This window comes from Amphiura filiformis, chromosome 5, assembly GCF_039555335.1.
Source record: "Amphiura filiformis chromosome 5, Afil_fr2py, whole genome shotgun sequence".
In the NCBI taxonomy this organism is placed as follows: Eukaryota; Metazoa; Echinodermata; class Ophiuroidea; order Amphilepidida; family Amphiuridae; genus Amphiura; species Amphiura filiformis.
In genome coordinates this window covers 36,849,070-36,866,208 of record NC_092632.1, presented here as the reverse complement: position 1 = coordinate 36,866,208, position 17,139 = coordinate 36,849,070, and the positions used below count along the sequence as shown (strand labels likewise).

The following is a 17,139-nucleotide window of genomic DNA, read 5'->3' as shown; positions in this document are numbered from 1 at the left end:
TAATTATTTTGTGTAAGCTAATCCTAAGTCTAACCCTAATCCTAACTCTAACCCTTACCCTAATTTCGTGTATAATTACACGAAGGAGTAACCACATTTTGATTGTTAAAGGCCCATTCAGTGATTTGCTCATCAGGACGATCATAAAAATCATCAAAATTAAGATTTTGGTACCTTTGTCATTGTCATAAAAATAAATATGTAAACATAGCATGCTAGTGGTTCAGCCGAAAGCCGTGTATTTAAGACAAAAATAAGGAATTTACATGAAACTATAATTTAGATAGGTACTGACAGTATCTAATTTGAATGGGGCTTCAACTTCGTAAATACTGCTGTTTTCTTTGTGTTTTGCCAAATTTTTCATTTCAAAAATACCAAATGACAATTTGAGTGACTTATCCTTCACTTTTAAGCAATTTCTAAACAATTTTGATTTTTTTTTTACACTTTTGAGTCACCAGCCCTTAGTAATTCTACAACCGGCAATCCCCTATTTTGGGTGTTAAAATTATAACCCCCCCCATTTTTGGTCTACAAATTCTATAACACGTCCTTTCCAAGGCTACTCAACCTTATAGGCCTAAATGCTGAAGATTTAGCCAGATTGCCGCAAATGCAGTACCGTAGTTGATTTAATATGTTCTGCAGAAGACGGGAGATTGTCAGCAAATGAGGAAGTCTTCTGCAGGATTAGGGGCTGTGCAATAATTATGAGCCCTGGGGAGGGTAAAATTGGGGGGCAAGACATTTTGGTGAGCCGAAAGGGGGGCAAGCAATTTTTGGCAAGCCGAGAGCGGGGGGCCGCAAGCAATTTTGGCACGCATTCATGGGGCCCCTTTTAAATAAAACACGCTAAAAAGGCTTAGGAAAACGGTATGGAAACGCTTAAATATGCTCACAACATGCATATAGACCATTTACGGCTTGGAAATTGGGATCCCAAAAACTTGGCATGTGCAAGGGGCACAGTGTCTTCGACCCTATATCTTCATGGCAGGAATCGCCATGGTAGGTTAAATCCACAGCCACGATTAGCCATTTGGTTCAAACCTTTAAAGCTCTTTTAAACTAATAATTAGTCGAGGGACATAACTAAGGCTACTCACAATAGCCGGGTAATCGATCTTGGTTGTGCGTGATTAAGCTTGTATACCCCATTGAGGTCAATGGTCATCGACTTTTATACTGCCTACAGTGAGTGCAGCTGTACTACACGCTGCACGCTGTAGTCCATAACAGGACCAACGCAATATAAAATGGTCAAATTTTGAGTTCAAAGCGCACGGCCAATTTTCAAAGCGCATTCTAGCGACTATCATATCTGTTCAACACGTATTTCCAAGTTTATGAGACCAAATCTGGTTTCTTGAGAAAAAAATCATGACGGGAGATATTCATCATTTTCTAACCCGGTATCAGAAGATTTTCGTCTGATATCAAAATCGTGCATAGCAATTCACGTGTATCGATCCCGTGTATTCATTTTAGTGTCCCTTCTGCACCAAATAATTATTAGCCAGGCGGTGTCGGTGTGAGGGGGGGCAAAGAATTTTTGGGCGGGCCGAGAGGGGGTGGGGCAAGCGATTTTTGGCGAGCCGTTTGGAAATTTTACCCCCCCGGGGGAGCTCATAATTATTGCACAGCCTCCTCTTAAGGGTTGGTAGCTCTGTGGATTGTTAAAATTCACCGCAGATGTCGTTTAAACGTCAGTTCTTGTCCGTCATCACCAAATGTGAATTGTGCGCATTCCGTGGGCGAAAAAAATAGCAACACGTATCTGCAACCAGGAAGAAGAAGAGGCCGATGATGAGGAAGTGAGCCGAATCTGTACGTGATCTAACTCAGCTTTTGTTAATTTTAAGTTTATAAACCAGTTTCTGGTGTCTGTAAGAAGAGGTAACAGTGCAAAATGGGATCAAGAACATCAACGCTTCTTCGGAACGAAGAAATTGAGGAAATTCAGGCAGAATCTGGATGTAAGTTTTGAAGTATAGTAATAGTATACAAATATTTACTGCTCCTGGCGGTCTCGGGAAAATAGTAGGCTCACGGTCTCCAGTTCACCTCGGGGACCAATAGATTCCACCAGATCCCGAATTTAGAGCAGTAAATATTTGTTTTATATCCTTCATTAATATATTCTTTGTTCATTAAACACAAGGCATAGGCCTAGGCATAAATGTAGTAGGCTAGGCCTAGTCAAGGCTACGCCGGCCTTGCTTTGTTTTGATTGAATGCACAAAGCGCGCACACAGTTGAGTGGCTAAAGCTTACCGTGAAAATGTGTGACAACCTCTACAATACCGCCGTGAAAACGAGTAACCATGTTAACATGTTCCCTGTTATTTCACCATCAATATTAAGACACTGATCCTGATGTAACTCAGATTATGCCATTAAACCGCCGTATTTTAGCTGCACTTCTGTTCTGTGCTGCTTAATTGTGTGCTTCGCAAGACAAAACGAATTGCTACACACCTTGAACACACCTTCTTCTTGGGCTCTTGTTGAAGGAAAAAAAGTCCTTATGTAGCCCATCCAATTTCATCACAATACCCTTACTGCATAATCTATTTATGGGGCCATGTTAATAAACAACTTTCTGCCAGAGAGCTCCCGTTCCATGGGTGAACTTGTTGTATGTCTTCTCTAGAGCTCTATCTATGCCATTCTTGAATTCATTGGTAGTCTTAGCATGCACTGTATTTGCAGGCAGTCCATTCCATGCGCTCACCACTCTATTGCTGAAAGAATTTCCTCTGATACGGAGTCTAGTGTGTTGTTTCTGCACCTTGAGGCTGTGACCTCTTGTTCCCACACCTTGCTGTGCCATTTGAAAGATGGAGGCTGGATTGATGTCATTAATACCATGCATTATCTTATACATCTGTATCAAATCTCCCCTTAATCTTCTGTAGGCTAATGTGGGTAAATCAAGCTCTTTCAATCTCTCTTCATACGTCATCTCTTTCAGGTCTGCAACAATTTTTGTGGCTCTTCTCTGTACTCTCTCAATCCTTACATTATCTCTGTGTAGAACTGGACTCCAAATACAATTTGCATATTCTAGGTGTGGACGCACTAGACTTTTGTACAGAATCTTCAGCATATCTTTATTGATGTAATCAAATGTTCTCCTTATGATTCCAACCATCCTGTTGGCTCTATTGGCAACCATATCAACATGCTTTGAAAAGGTCAACGAGGGGTCAAATTTCACTCCCAAATCTTTCTCTTCTTCTAGTACTTCTAAATTTCTTCTATTACCTTCTTCTGACATGCTATATGTACATGGTGTTGGTTGTGAACCATAGTGCATTACTCCACACTTTGCTACATTGAATTTCAGCTGCCAGGTATCTGACCACAAACTCAGGTTGTCCAAATCCTCTTGAAGCTTCTCAATCCTCTTCTTTCTGAACATGCGTAAACACCTTTGTGTCATCAGCAAATATCTTTACATAACTTTCAACTACATCAGGTAGGTCATTGATGAATATGATGAAGAGGATAGGACCTAGGACACTGCCTTGCGGGATACCGCTAATGACGTCTGCCCATTCAGATGTTCCACCATTTACACAGACTCTCTGTTTTCTACCTGTCAGGAAGCTTTCTATCCAACTCTGTAGATTTCCATCTATGCCATGAGCCTTCACTTTCTTGAGTAGGCGCTGGTGTGGTACGCTGTCGAAAGCCTTCCTGAAGTCCAAATATATCACATCAATACCTCCGCCCTCATCCAACATGCTGGACCACAAATCCATGATCTCTATCAGCTGAGTCACACATGACCTTCCAGCTCTAAACCCGTGTTGGTCTTCACTAAGCAGCTTATTTTTGTTCATGAAGTCCATGACGTGGTCTCTGATAATTGACTCAAGGAGTTTACAAATGACTGATGTTAGACTCACTGGTCTGTAGTTGCCTGGGCTTTTTACCGATCCCTTCTTGAAAATTGCCGTCACATGTGCTATTTTCCAGTCATCCGGTACTACCCCTTCACCAAGTGATTTGTTGAAGATGATGGTCAGTGGTTTTGTAATTGCATCTGTGACCTCCTTAAGCACCCTTGGATGAAATCCGTCAGGACCTGGTGATTTATTTGGTTTTAATTTATCCAACTTTTTCTTCACCTCCTCCTCTGAAACTGTAATATCCTTTAGCCTATCACCAACATGTTTCATCTCAGGTTCTGGGATGTCTTCATCCTTCTCTCTGGTGAACACACTAACAAAAAACTTGTTCAATTCCTCCGCTTTCTCTTCATCAGTGTGCTTAAGTGTTCCATCTTCTTTTTCCAAATCACTTATCCCTTGTTTAACATGGGTCTTGGAGCGGACATATTTCCAAAAACTTTTCGGATTTACTTTGATCTCCTCAGCGAGTTTTCTTTCAAATGATCTCTTAGCTCTCCTAACTTCATTTGTTGCTGCATTTCTTGCTGTGCAATAATCTTTGTAGTCTTTTCCCTGCCTAGTAGCTAAGTACCGCTGCCATGCATGGTATTTCTTCTTCACCTTACTCATCGCATCTTTATTCATCCATAATGGGTTTCTCTTTTTCTCTGGCTTACTTTGTCTTGGTTTGGTCTTGATAATATTGTCTTCCATGGCCTCATACATCTTAGTTGCAAATAACCTCCAACTGTTATTTGCATCCATACTTCTCATCTCCTCCTCCCAGTTAATTGCATTTAACTCTTTTTTCATTGACTCATAATCTCCCTTGTTGAATAGATATCTCTCTTTTTCAACTTCATCATCCTCTTCCATGTAGCACTGAAGTTCAAAATGTAAAACCACATGGTCACTTTTCCCCAACGGACATCTGGCTTGCACCTCCTTAATCAAACCATCTTCATTAGTGATGGCAAGATCCAATAAGCTTGGCTTTTGACCCTCTCTAAATCTAGTGTTGCAGTTAACCACATTAATACCCCGGAGCCGGTACTGATATCCCGCGTATGTGGCGAGTTGCATTGACCACTAGGAACTGCGACGCTGTTATGAGGTCATACTGCGCTCGGGACGCGCTCAGAGGAGATAGTAAAACTATTTCCCGGAGATAGTACTTTGAATAGTACCCGTTCCCTCATCAATCGGCTTGTTAACAAGTTTGCAAAATAGCAAAACTATTTTTGGTCACATGATACTCGTTTAACCAATTAATGAACGAGAATATATTAATGAGGGATATAACATGATATAGACTAGGCCCTGGAGTGAAGAAGAGTAAAGCTTTCCTATTTGTTTTAAACATCATGATGATATTTATTTCAACAACTCTTCCTATACCTTTGTACAGGAGCCAACCGTTGTTAATCCATGATGAATCCACACTTTTACTGTAGCGTATACGCAAACGCGAGCGAGATTACGCGTTACGCGAGAGCGCGTAAAATTCGTCATGCCTGGAACCTTTGTGCGTATGCAAGCTTAAAATTTGAATTCAGTATTTTTCAGGTAGCGGCTAAACATTGTCGTTTTATTCTGTAGTTTTATTGCTGATATCAACAGAGAAATCATCGAAGTTCTTGTAAGGCTGAGTGGCAATGATTGACTGACATTTCTCATAAAATAATCGTGAATTATACGATCTTTAGCTTGTTTTCGTTGTTGAAAGGATTCAATCATGTTTCACCGTTGTTCATCACCGATTAACAACTTCGCGTCCGGCGCGTCTGCGTGGTTTACCGCTCGGGCAGCTAAAGCTGCCCTCGCGAAGTAAACCACGCCTGCAGACGACGCGGACGCATCGTTGTTAATCGGTGATGAACAACGGTGAAACATGATTGAATCCCTAATTTTGTAAATACATGTACTGGACACAGCCGGGGCACTCACTCAACACAATTGCACAACACAGTATACTGTCAGTACATGTACTGTCATGACTGTATACATCATGAGTTAATACTGCATACTGCACACAGGGTTCGGTTTTTGCTGGCAAAAACCTGTTTTTGCTGGCAAAGTGGCAAAAACCTGGCAAAAACGTTTTTGCCTGGTTTAAACCGCAAAAATGGCAAAAACTGGCAAAAACTCACATATAGTCACTCAAATATTAAAAAGTGACACAGAAAGCTCATAAACAGTAACACACAACTTTTAACAAATCATTCAACATATTTTTTGTCTCATTAAGTCCTTAAAATGAAAAAGTTTTGAATTTGATACATGCCACATTTTGGTTAACTGCACTTGAGCAATGAAAAGGCATGCCTTTAATTTCTTAATATATTGCCTATAATTACAAAATCTGGCCTTGTTACACTCGGGAACTTATTTTTGTAAATTCATTATTTGTTTTGAGATGAAAAAACTGAACTATAAATCACTTTTTTAGTTTTTGCCATTTTTGCCGGCAAAAACTGTCAAAAACTGTTTTTGCCAAGTGGTTAAAACCGCGGTTAAAACCGTGGTTTTTTCCACCTGCGGCAAAAACCTGCGAACCCTGACTGCACAACTTTACAGCGTATAAATCGGGGGTGTTTATATAGAATTATAGCAATATTTGTATAGCAAATCCCTAATTTTGCATAGCAATTTTTTATGCTGTAAAATTGTGCTCTTTTTTAAAAATTGGTTTTGATCGGTGATACGTACATGATACGTATTCGTTTATCATTTATCACTCAGTAGATCAGTTGTCATTTTTTACAACGCATGTTTTAAAACATTCTGTTGATGTTCAAATTTCGATGATAGTTATTTTGATGAATCAACTGTATTCAAAAGTAAGGGTTGCCTATTTTGAATATATTATAAAATTAAGCTAAAGTTCAATTTTAATAATATTATTCATGCGATCACCCATCGTATGATCGTGTGATCAGCTGCACATTTACTTCCATTTTGCTGCACATTTACTTCCACATTACTGTCATACATGTAATTAGCAGGGTGATTAGTTGCAATTAACTCATAGTCTTGAAATTGAAAGTGAAGCGATTGTTGAGCAAATTTGTGGCTAGACTTCTCTAGTAAACCTATGTGTTTATCATTGTAACTTACGTCCAAAGGGACCAATCAATATCAACAGCAGAATGCTTTATAGTCATGATAGTGTGCGCTTTTCACCTACATTGTAGGTTTCATTATCATTGAGGTACGGTACAAAAAATGTATAGGACTTTTTATTTTTTCGGAGAAGAGCAGGTAGGGCAACTACTTGATTATATTTCTACATGTTCATACTACATACTCTGAAAATTTTAGAAAATTCGCACGAGTCTGTTTTTTTTAAATCACATTTTTGTTCCTAAAATGGGGGTTATAGCGCCCTCAACGGGCACTCTCTCCATAGGGCTACATGTAAAGACCAGTGATAGACAGATGGCCCTAAAATAAAACGGACTCGTGCGAATTTCCTCAAATTTTGCACATGATGTAGATTTAACATCTCGAATGTAATGCAAGTGATGTCGTTGCTGCTCTTCTAAATTCATTTTTAAAATGTCCGCCCCAGACCAAGGTGTTTTGTTACCTCGCGACTGGACGCGAACAACAGTCTCCTTTATAACAGTAATATCGCCAAACTCCAAAGGGTACAAAATTCTGTAGTTAGACTGGTTTACACTCGCAAAGTCAGGTGATGAGTGGCATGATAAAGCTGGCAACTTGTGAAACCGCCCGGCCGTATGGCATTTTCCATATGGTCGCATGTCATAAGTTGGGTATGCAAAAAGGGTGGAGGGATTACACTTTTCTGAAAATTGTGATACAAATTTGATTGGCTTTCTGTAACCCCATATCCTACAGCAGTGGTTCATACCTCATTTTAAGCCTAATTTTATACTCTTTCAATCTACTGAAGCATATAATTATACATTATTCAGTAAAAAAAATCACATCAGTTGGTTTCAGATCAATTTTGTGACTAATTTTGCATTTTTCTCAAAAAGTAACTACAAAATTACTACATTTTGTGTACACACTGGTAACAAAAGTTATGTATATTATTGGGGCAAGGAATCAATATACTTCACGAAATTTCAGTGATTCAAGACAAGGGGTTCATTATATAAGTTAAGAAATGAGGTACATTCTAGCGGTACCTCTTTTATCGTAAATGAAGTATACCACTTGTCTTGAGTCACTGAAATTCCAGTGTAGTAACTTGATTCCTAATACCCCTATAATTTACATAACTTTTTTTTTTTTGAGAAAAATGCAAAAATAGTCACAAATTTATCAAGGGTGTAGTACCACCTTAAATGGATATATGTTCCATTTTTTTCATTTTTCATGAAATCCTAGTTGAATTTCAGTATTTTTAGCAACATGCTAATGTACTTTTCTGTTCTTGATATTAATTTCCTTAATAATAGAATAACCGTCTCGCTAATTATTCGTAAAAAGGTCATTGACCTTCACAATGTAATTAACATACGTACAAATTATTTTAAATAGTTCATTTGAAGCATTAATGTATTGAGACCATATCCTCCAAATCTGATAACATTCTTGCATAAAATAAAAAATTTACAGTCATTTTTGTAATTGAGGTCCGATTTGAGAAAAACGCATTTGAAAATTGAGATTTACATAGACACCTGTGTATTAATTAATTAGTAATTAAGCATTATCTCATAAATTAAGCATGTGATAAGGTTAAAAATGGTGTTAATTATTAGAGGTTTTCAATATATACAACATATCAAAAAATACATTTTTTGTCATTTTTGACCATGTAATGGAAATTGTACCCAACTTATGACATGCGACCATATACTCGGTTAATTTTGTGGGGTTCATTATCGAACCCCAACGGTTTTTATTTGTATTTAGATTATTTATTAACATAGGCCTATTTAAGTATTTGTTTGTGATATTTCAAGCATTTTAAAATGTCAAAATAATCCCATTCAATTACACGGTTGACAATGGAAATTTACTGAATTTAGAGAATGCACGTCATTCACCACCTGCGCAAAGTCGAGACATGGTATTGATACATTGCGTAGTGATCAGTTACATTTTTGTATATTGGCTACCAGTTAAGGATCAGATTGTTTTCAAAGTTCTTCTCATCACATACATTGTACAAAGCTCTCAATAGCTTGGCTCCATCATACATCACCAACCTTCTTACAGATTCACCGCGAGTCGCGACGCACACTTCGTTCTTCTTCGCAATGTCTTCTTGCTCCTCCATCCAGTCGTGAGGTATCAACCTGCTAATATGGCAATAGAGCTTAAAGGGGCATTTCGTGATCCACAGCCTCATCCCCCACTTTTCTCAAAAAAGTTGAGATTTTTATATCACTGGAAACCTCTGGCTACATAATGTTTATGTACAAAATATTTCTTGCAGATTAATTCGTTTAGCAAAGATATCGTGAAATTTGAATTTCGTTCTGGTGCACCAGAACGAAATTACAACGCATTGTCTATGGAGCAGTGTAATACACATAATCATGCATAACTCGTGAACGCAAAATCGGAAGCAACTGAAATTTTGGGAATAGGTTTTTTTCGTGGATATCTAATGAAAAAATGACATAAATAGAGGATGCTAGGATCACGAAATACTCCTTTAATATCAATTTTCACAAGCCTTATTTCCAAGAAAAAAGTCTGCAGCCCCCTCTTTCATTAAAAAAAATCTTGAATTGTATACGGTATGCGTTAAACACTTCCGCTACCATGGCTAGTTATTAGTGTCCTTGAACAATGAACAATGTACAAAAAATATGTTTTATCACCTTAGTTTCAGAACCAAATTGTGTCAATAATAATTTTGTTATCTTGTTTTATTCCATAGTTTCACCAAAACAAATAGTGAGATTGTACAGCCGTTTTACCAGTTTAGATACAGGAGACAATGGTACACTAAGGTAAGTAAATTGTTTAAAAAATTTGTTTAAATTTCTGTTTGCACAAGTTTCAAAAAGATATACTCTAAAAGGGGATATTTTCGCAGGCAGTAATTTTCGTGAGTCCTGCCCTATACTTGTAATACATTGTTGCATATACACCAGGCACAAAAAGAAACTCATCAGTTGTATTCATCCTTGCTGTTCAATAACCTGATAATTTTGGATTATTAATATTCTGAAATATACATTTTGTTAATTGGACTTTGCTTTCTCATTTGACACCCTGTTCCGTGAAAAACGAACAAGAATTGACCAAGATATGCTCCTCCAAAGCCTCAAACCCCAAAAAGAAAAGTTGCATTTTCAACGGTTTTCAATGGGAACACATCGTTGTATTGCACACAAGCACCACGGGCCAATCAATAAAGCACACAGTGTAACAGGCACAATTGAATCGTTAAAATTGCAACTTTTCATTTTGGGGTTTGAGAGTTTGAGGCGCATATCTTGGTCAATTCTTGCTCAATGTTCACGAACAGGGTGTCAAATGAGAAAGAAATGTCCAATTAACAAAATGTATATTTCAGAATAATCTAAAATTATCAAGTTATTGAACAGCAAGGATGAATATAACTGACGAGTTTCTTTTTGTGCCTGGTGTATATTCGCAAGGTGTTATTCGCGAAAATTAAACCTTGTGAAAATTTTCCCTTTTGCAGTAGTCATACTACTGTACACTATATGCAACATGAAATAAAATATCTGTAGCAGCGATGAACTGTCAAGTTCGTTATGTACACAGGTCATCATCATATGAATTAGAATTTTAAAATTCCCTCAATTTGACTAAATTATCGCAATTTTTAAAAATAAATGTTGGATTTATGTACATGTAGCACCTTTTTTCCCAGATTCAAAGTGCTGTAGTATACATTGTACAAGTATACATTACACATGTAACAAAATTAATTAATTCATCCTTATTAACTCAACCGTGTTACTGTTTAGCACATAAATTTGAAAGCCCTTGATGCAGGTGGCTTTAATTAATAAAGTTCAATTTATTGCATAAATTGGTATGTTGCATTGATAACAAATTTAAGTCCATAAATTCAGACTGTATAATTTTACTCAGATTTATGATGATTCATTGTTTTTCTCTGTAGTTGCTTATATTTTGCTTTCCGTTTGAAAAGGGTATGGTTTTAATTTTACAAGCAAGTCACAACAATATATATCCTACATGTATAGAGCTACAATGTGGTTTCTGTTTCTGCCTCTCTTGGATTCCAACAGAACTGTAAAATCACTCCTCACTATTTCTGCAGGCCTGCTATTTCTGTCACTTTCTCTATCATATTCCTGATTCTTTATCAATGCTCTTTTCCTCAATATTCAGAGACTAACAATTGATTGAATTTCCCAGTTTTAAGGGTACATGGTACAAAACTAATTTGATTGTATATGCTTTTTAACCCTTTACAGTCGTGAAGACCTGCTAAGAATACCTGAATTGGCCATCAATCCCTTGGGAGATCGTATCATCCATGCCTTCTTTATGGATAGCTCAGATAACACTATTAATTTCAAGCAATTTATGAAGACATTAGCACTATTCAGACCAATCAAACTTACTACAGCAGATGCGGAAGGCAGCTTGATCAACAGTAGAGAAAACAAACTCAGATGTAAGTGTTGGCTTTAGGGCAGGGATTGAGTTTTATGGTGATGCCTGAATTTGGGCTTAAGCCTGAAAATTCTCATGCCTGAGTATGTAGTTCCTCAAATTTCCCAACTTTTTAAAAGTGTACCATACATGTATATCTACATGAAGGTGCCTGTTTGATGGTCTTGACATCTTAGTAGCTGGGCTAATGAATTCATAGAAGACTATCAGTGCTAAATGCATGGCTAAATGCAAGTTCTACTATTAACTTGAATAATTTCAATGTTCCACAGCAGATAGAACAAGTGTACGTGTATGACCAATTTCAAGGATTTTAACCTTCAATGAGGTGCTACCGTTTCCTCTGGTTTTCAGTAATATGGTGTAACTTCCTTTTCCTGGCAAACTGCTGTGTTGATAATTGTTGTAGTGGTATAGAGGTTTTATGAGTGAAAATAAAAGCAATGGTTAATATCACAACCAACACTATTAATCCATGGGTTATAAGTAGTTGGTTTTATGATGTGGACATTGTTCTATAAATATTTTAAAAGTTCACTGAAGGGTGATATTTATATATTAGTATACTCTGTCTTATTGCATTTCCTGTAAAAAAAGTGATGCACAATTCAGTCGAAATACTGTTAATGATTTTGTTCACACAGAGCTCAAGTTTTGAAAGAGAGTTTAATTGGATGTTAAAGCTAAAAAATATTGTTCACCATAGACTGATTAACTGTAACTGTCAATAGTAGTGTAATCATACCAACAAATCACAAAATATTACACCACCAGCCCCCCACCCACCCACCTACATGTAAACATTGCACTGGCAACCATGGACAATGGCCCACCCTATTGAGTTTTTTACTATCACTATCCAAGTGCAGCATAGGCAGCAGAAGCTGGTCCTAAATAAAACAAGAATCCAAATCCACCTTAAATCGACCTGAATTATCATGTGCATCTTCCTTTTTAGCCCAATAAACATAAAACACTGCACCAAAATAGGTTAAAATTGCCTAATTGTTTGTGCCTCACACACTATGTCCACATGCCATCAATTGGATACCAAAATTCACCTTCATTTGGGGATAAAATAGTCTGAAAATAGTGTTGTTTTTATGGCAATAAACAAAAAATCTGCTTGCCCCCCTAAATTTTAATGCTTCTGCCGCCACTGAATTTCAGACGCATGGATTCACTTTGATGCATCCTTATGTTGTTTTAGATCTAGAAACACTGTCCAGGAACCGCAGAAGTTCACAGTTCCTTTGCATCTGCAATTACACAGAGTTGATGCCCCCCCCCGAGCATGATAATAAATAAAAGAAACTTTAAAAATGATGTGTATGAAATTGATGATTGTGTTATATCATTGCAGTTGCCTTCCGTATGTATGACTTGGACAATGATGGCAGAATATCCAAAGATGAACTATTAGTAGTACTGCAGATGATGGTAGGGTCAAATATCACAGAGGAACAACTTGGCTCTATCGCTGACAGAACCATTGCTGAAGCTGATTCGACAATGATGGACAGATTGGATTCAAGATTTCCAGATGGTAATATTTTTAGAATTAGTGTGTACAGTTTGGGGTACATGTATATAAGCTTTTAAATTTGTGCATTTTAGTGCAATAAATAGCTTATTTATAGTGATTTACATTCTTTTTGAGGAATTCTATGGTAACGTCTGTTTTGTTTTAAAAAGTTTTATTTTTGAAAAGGTTACAAAACAAACCTTTATACCCCAATTGTTTTGTAACAACATACAAAAAAATTAATTCGGAGTAGATGTTTTTTAAGTTAATAAAAACATAAAATCAGGGATTTAAAAAAAATGGAAATTGGCCTCATTTTTCAAAATATTGAAAAAATGTTTTTAAAAAAAAGCAATTTTGTCACTATATTCTGCAATAAAATGCTCATAGTGGCATATTTTTTTGTAATATTTAGAAAAAATGAGAAACCATTCCCTAGACCTTGATGTGCTGTACACGATAGTGCAAACAGTTTACATTTTGCTTGCATAATGTATTTAAAAAAAAACCTTGTCACAAAAGTAGAGCAACTGGGGTATATGGTGGTGGTGGGTGGCAGAGCCTATCAGCTTCAATATTAGCACTGGAACCCATCACTCAGAGGCCAAAATTGTTCAAGAATTTGGTCCATTTAAGCGAAAAATTGCCAAATATGCAAGATTTTCATCAAATGCCACCCAGCACTAAACATATCCTAAAGCAACCCTGAACTTAATTATCAAAAAGTCTCAAGTTTGGGCATGGATTATGTCTCCACTTATCGTGCCCTAAAGGCAGTGTTGTACTGTTATGAAACTAATTCTGTTTCCTATTATTTTCTTATCTTGCAGGCCCTGATGAAAACAGATGCAGAACAGATGATGAGCATAAGGTTCTTGAACTAAAACTACAATTGTACTTTTACTAAAGGGTGGTCTAAACCCTGGCATTATGGATATTTTTGGACCTCATATCTGCCAAATTTTTATCTAGAGTATGAAGAGTTGATGAATTCATCTGTGAGATCAAGTTTGGGCTAAAATGCTCATTTTTGGAGAAAATCTTTTCGATCAAATATTAAGCAGTTATGAGGCTCAAAAGTTTCCATAAGTCCAGGGTTAAGACCAGCCTTAATTTGTGGTAAAACTGTAAATCATTGCTGTGCAATAAGCAATCTTGGACATTCGCTCATAACATGGCGACTGATGACAATCAAATACTGGGCGCATTCTGTGAGAATTATATTGTGTAAATATTTTGCTTTGAAGTTATCATGGTTATTTTCAAATGGCCATTTATCTTAAAAACATAATCACTTGTGTGCATTCATGTCAACACATTTACACAGCACTACAGTCAGTCTACTCTGAAGTACAAAGTACCGACGCGGACGCACGCATTGTGCCGACTTTGAAGGCACGCATACCTGCAGCAGAGACGCAGCACTACGCACTGTTAACGTGCTGTATACGCGCGCTTTGTCACTTTGTACTTCAGAGTGGACAAACTATAATAGTCCATGCACCTTCCTCGAGTCAGTAAAGTAAAATCAAATGATGAGATTTCCTCAAAAACTGTTAATGTTTACAGAAATCTGTTATGCTAGTTGGATTCCTTGCATCATTTCCTTTCTGAAAATGTATACTTTTACATTTGGAGATAGAATAAAAAACAGTATCTGAATTACTGACTTACTGAGGAAGGTAAATAGACTATACTTTTCTTATTTGTGATTTATTAAGTTTTATTTTTGGTTTGCATGTGCTCATCAGGTTGGTCAGTCATTTAACAGAAACTAACTTCCCAAGAATGAATACCTCATTGAAAAATAGGAAAACCCAGTTCATGAGGTCAGATTTGATGCAGTATCAAGCAACACTGTGCAATTTAAAGTCAAGACAGTAAGGTCTCATGCTGTATGGAGAAATGATCAACTGCTGGATTGATTTTAACTTTCTTCCCAAACCTTTTAATCAACATGTAGTAATTGCTTTAAAATGTAACATATCATTAAAATTGTCAAGATGATATCACATGGTCCATAATGAAGGACTCAAATTGAGTATCCTGGAGTTGCCAGTTAATGTTGTGATTCAGTTAGCATATATACCATTTTGCACCCCAAGATGGCAGTGACGTCAGCTCATGGAGGCAGCTGTTTCGCACTCCCATATATGTGTCAGCTTCAAGCGTGTATGTGTGTACATAGGCTCATTGAGCTAATGCTACCGATTTCAAGCTGCGCCCAATGAAATATGCACTGATGTCACTGCCGCATCAGTGAAAATGGATACTTGATTTGATTGCGGCATTGTACTCAGACTATATATTATTATGTATTATGTTTTGTTGTTGTTGTTGTTGTTGTTGTTGTTGTTGTTGTTGTTTTTTGATGGCAAAAGGTTTAACTTGTATTATGCAAGTTGTGACCTTTTTGATGTATATTCAGATATAAAATGTAAATTTTATTTGTCAATTATATAGCAGTATCCTTGTATGGGTTAATTAAAGAAGCTGACGTTCATTTTATGCGAATGTAAATTAAACACAGCATCAACAAGTAAACAAGCCTTTTTTCAATCTGCATTTTGTAACCTGACTTCTGCAAGGATATTGTTTTCAACTGTATTGTTATGATTTTGTGAATGTTACGTAGCAAATGGAACAAATTAACTTGCCTTCAAATAGTTAAATAGATGTGAAAAGAACAGGGCAGGGTGATTTATTAATAAAACATTTGTTGCTTTTAATGTAATTGGGCTACATGTATTTCAGTTGAAATCCATACACCCCCTATGAAAGACATGACCTTAATATCCCACACAAGAGTGTGAATTTCAAAAGGGTTTACCTGAATAAGTGACTCCATTTGAAATAAACACCCACTGTGTGGGAGATTAATGTCATGTCTTTCACATGGGTGTATAGATTTCAACTGGCATAGCCAAATGTAATTGTGAAGAACAACTCGGCGCAGACTCGAATCAGTGCGTTTACGCATTTGCGTGACCAGCGTACGGATAAATCTCCCTTCTACAAGTGTGTATACGCCCGCACAAGATTAGGTTAGCATGCACGATTTGAATCTGCCAATATTAAATAAAGAAGTCCAACATGACGCTACTCTCAACTTGAGACGAGACACAGTGTAGTTATTTTGCTGTAGATGTTAGCACTTCTGACATTCAATGCAAAATTACATAAAATTCACATATCCAGATTTTTCACTGATCCTGCCAATACTTGGTTGGATAAGAGAGGTTGGACTGTACACGATACATTGCATCTATATTTTATAGGTGTATGGAATCAAACCAAACAGGGCACTGATATTACTTTGTAGATCCAATCATGGAAGTAGACACATCATACACTTTACTTTATCACCACTGTGTTTATTAGGATCTTTGATGTGACATTATTTACATTCGGATGCAATACATTTTAACTTCTCTGTTTAAAGCACTATTTATTCTTTAAACATCTATTTCAATGCTGACAAAGCAGATGAAGCATTACAATTTACCAGACGTTTTGGACATTAATTAAATGAACATGTAACAGCACAGATCCTCTCTCCAGGATTTGTGGTAACAGTAAGAACGCACAGCAGCTCAATGGAGTATCCCATCATGCATTGGTGTATCTGCTTACTCCATAGCAAATATTTACAGGAAATAAGAAAGAGAGCTGTGTTTAAATAATGAGGCCTAGGAAGAGTTTCACAATAATTTAGGGGTCATATTTTTTCAAACATAAGTCTAAGAACCTGTGATTTAAGTGAGTAATTGAAATGACGGGATTTTGTGTACATTTTTTATGGCAAGTGCAGTTCTATCACAGTATACCACAAAGCATAAATGTAATACTCCCTTTCAGCTGTGTTTTAAGAAACTTTTAGAAACTATATTAATATGATGAAAAGTTGTACAGGGAAAAACTATTGTGTTTCTTAAGTACTAATGATGCTGAGAGAATATTTGTATAATATGTACAAACAAGATAACAATATAATAAATGGGACTATGAATTTTAATTTCCTTGTTTTTATTAGCCTTTATTTTGTTTTTATGTCTGTTCTACTTCATATTTTCTTGTTTGCTTGTGAACGCTTTACATAAA

General features: G+C 36.7%; 1 protein-coding gene across 1 annotated transcript; it reads left to right on the top strand.

Annotated features, from left to right (window-relative positions):
• The first annotated feature begins 1,777 nt into the window (after positions 1-1,777).
• LOC140153065 (calcineurin B homologous protein 1-like) lies at positions 1,778-17,053 on the top strand. The gene is given in 6 exon segments (XM_072175667.1): positions 1,778-1,979; positions 9,772-9,844; positions 11,312-11,514; positions 12,877-13,017; positions 13,020-13,052; positions 13,861-17,053. Coding segments are annotated over 6 exon segments (579 nt in total). The 5' UTR covers positions 1,778-1,912; the 3' UTR covers positions 13,923-17,053.
• The last annotated feature ends 86 nt before the right edge of the window (positions 17,054-17,139 follow it).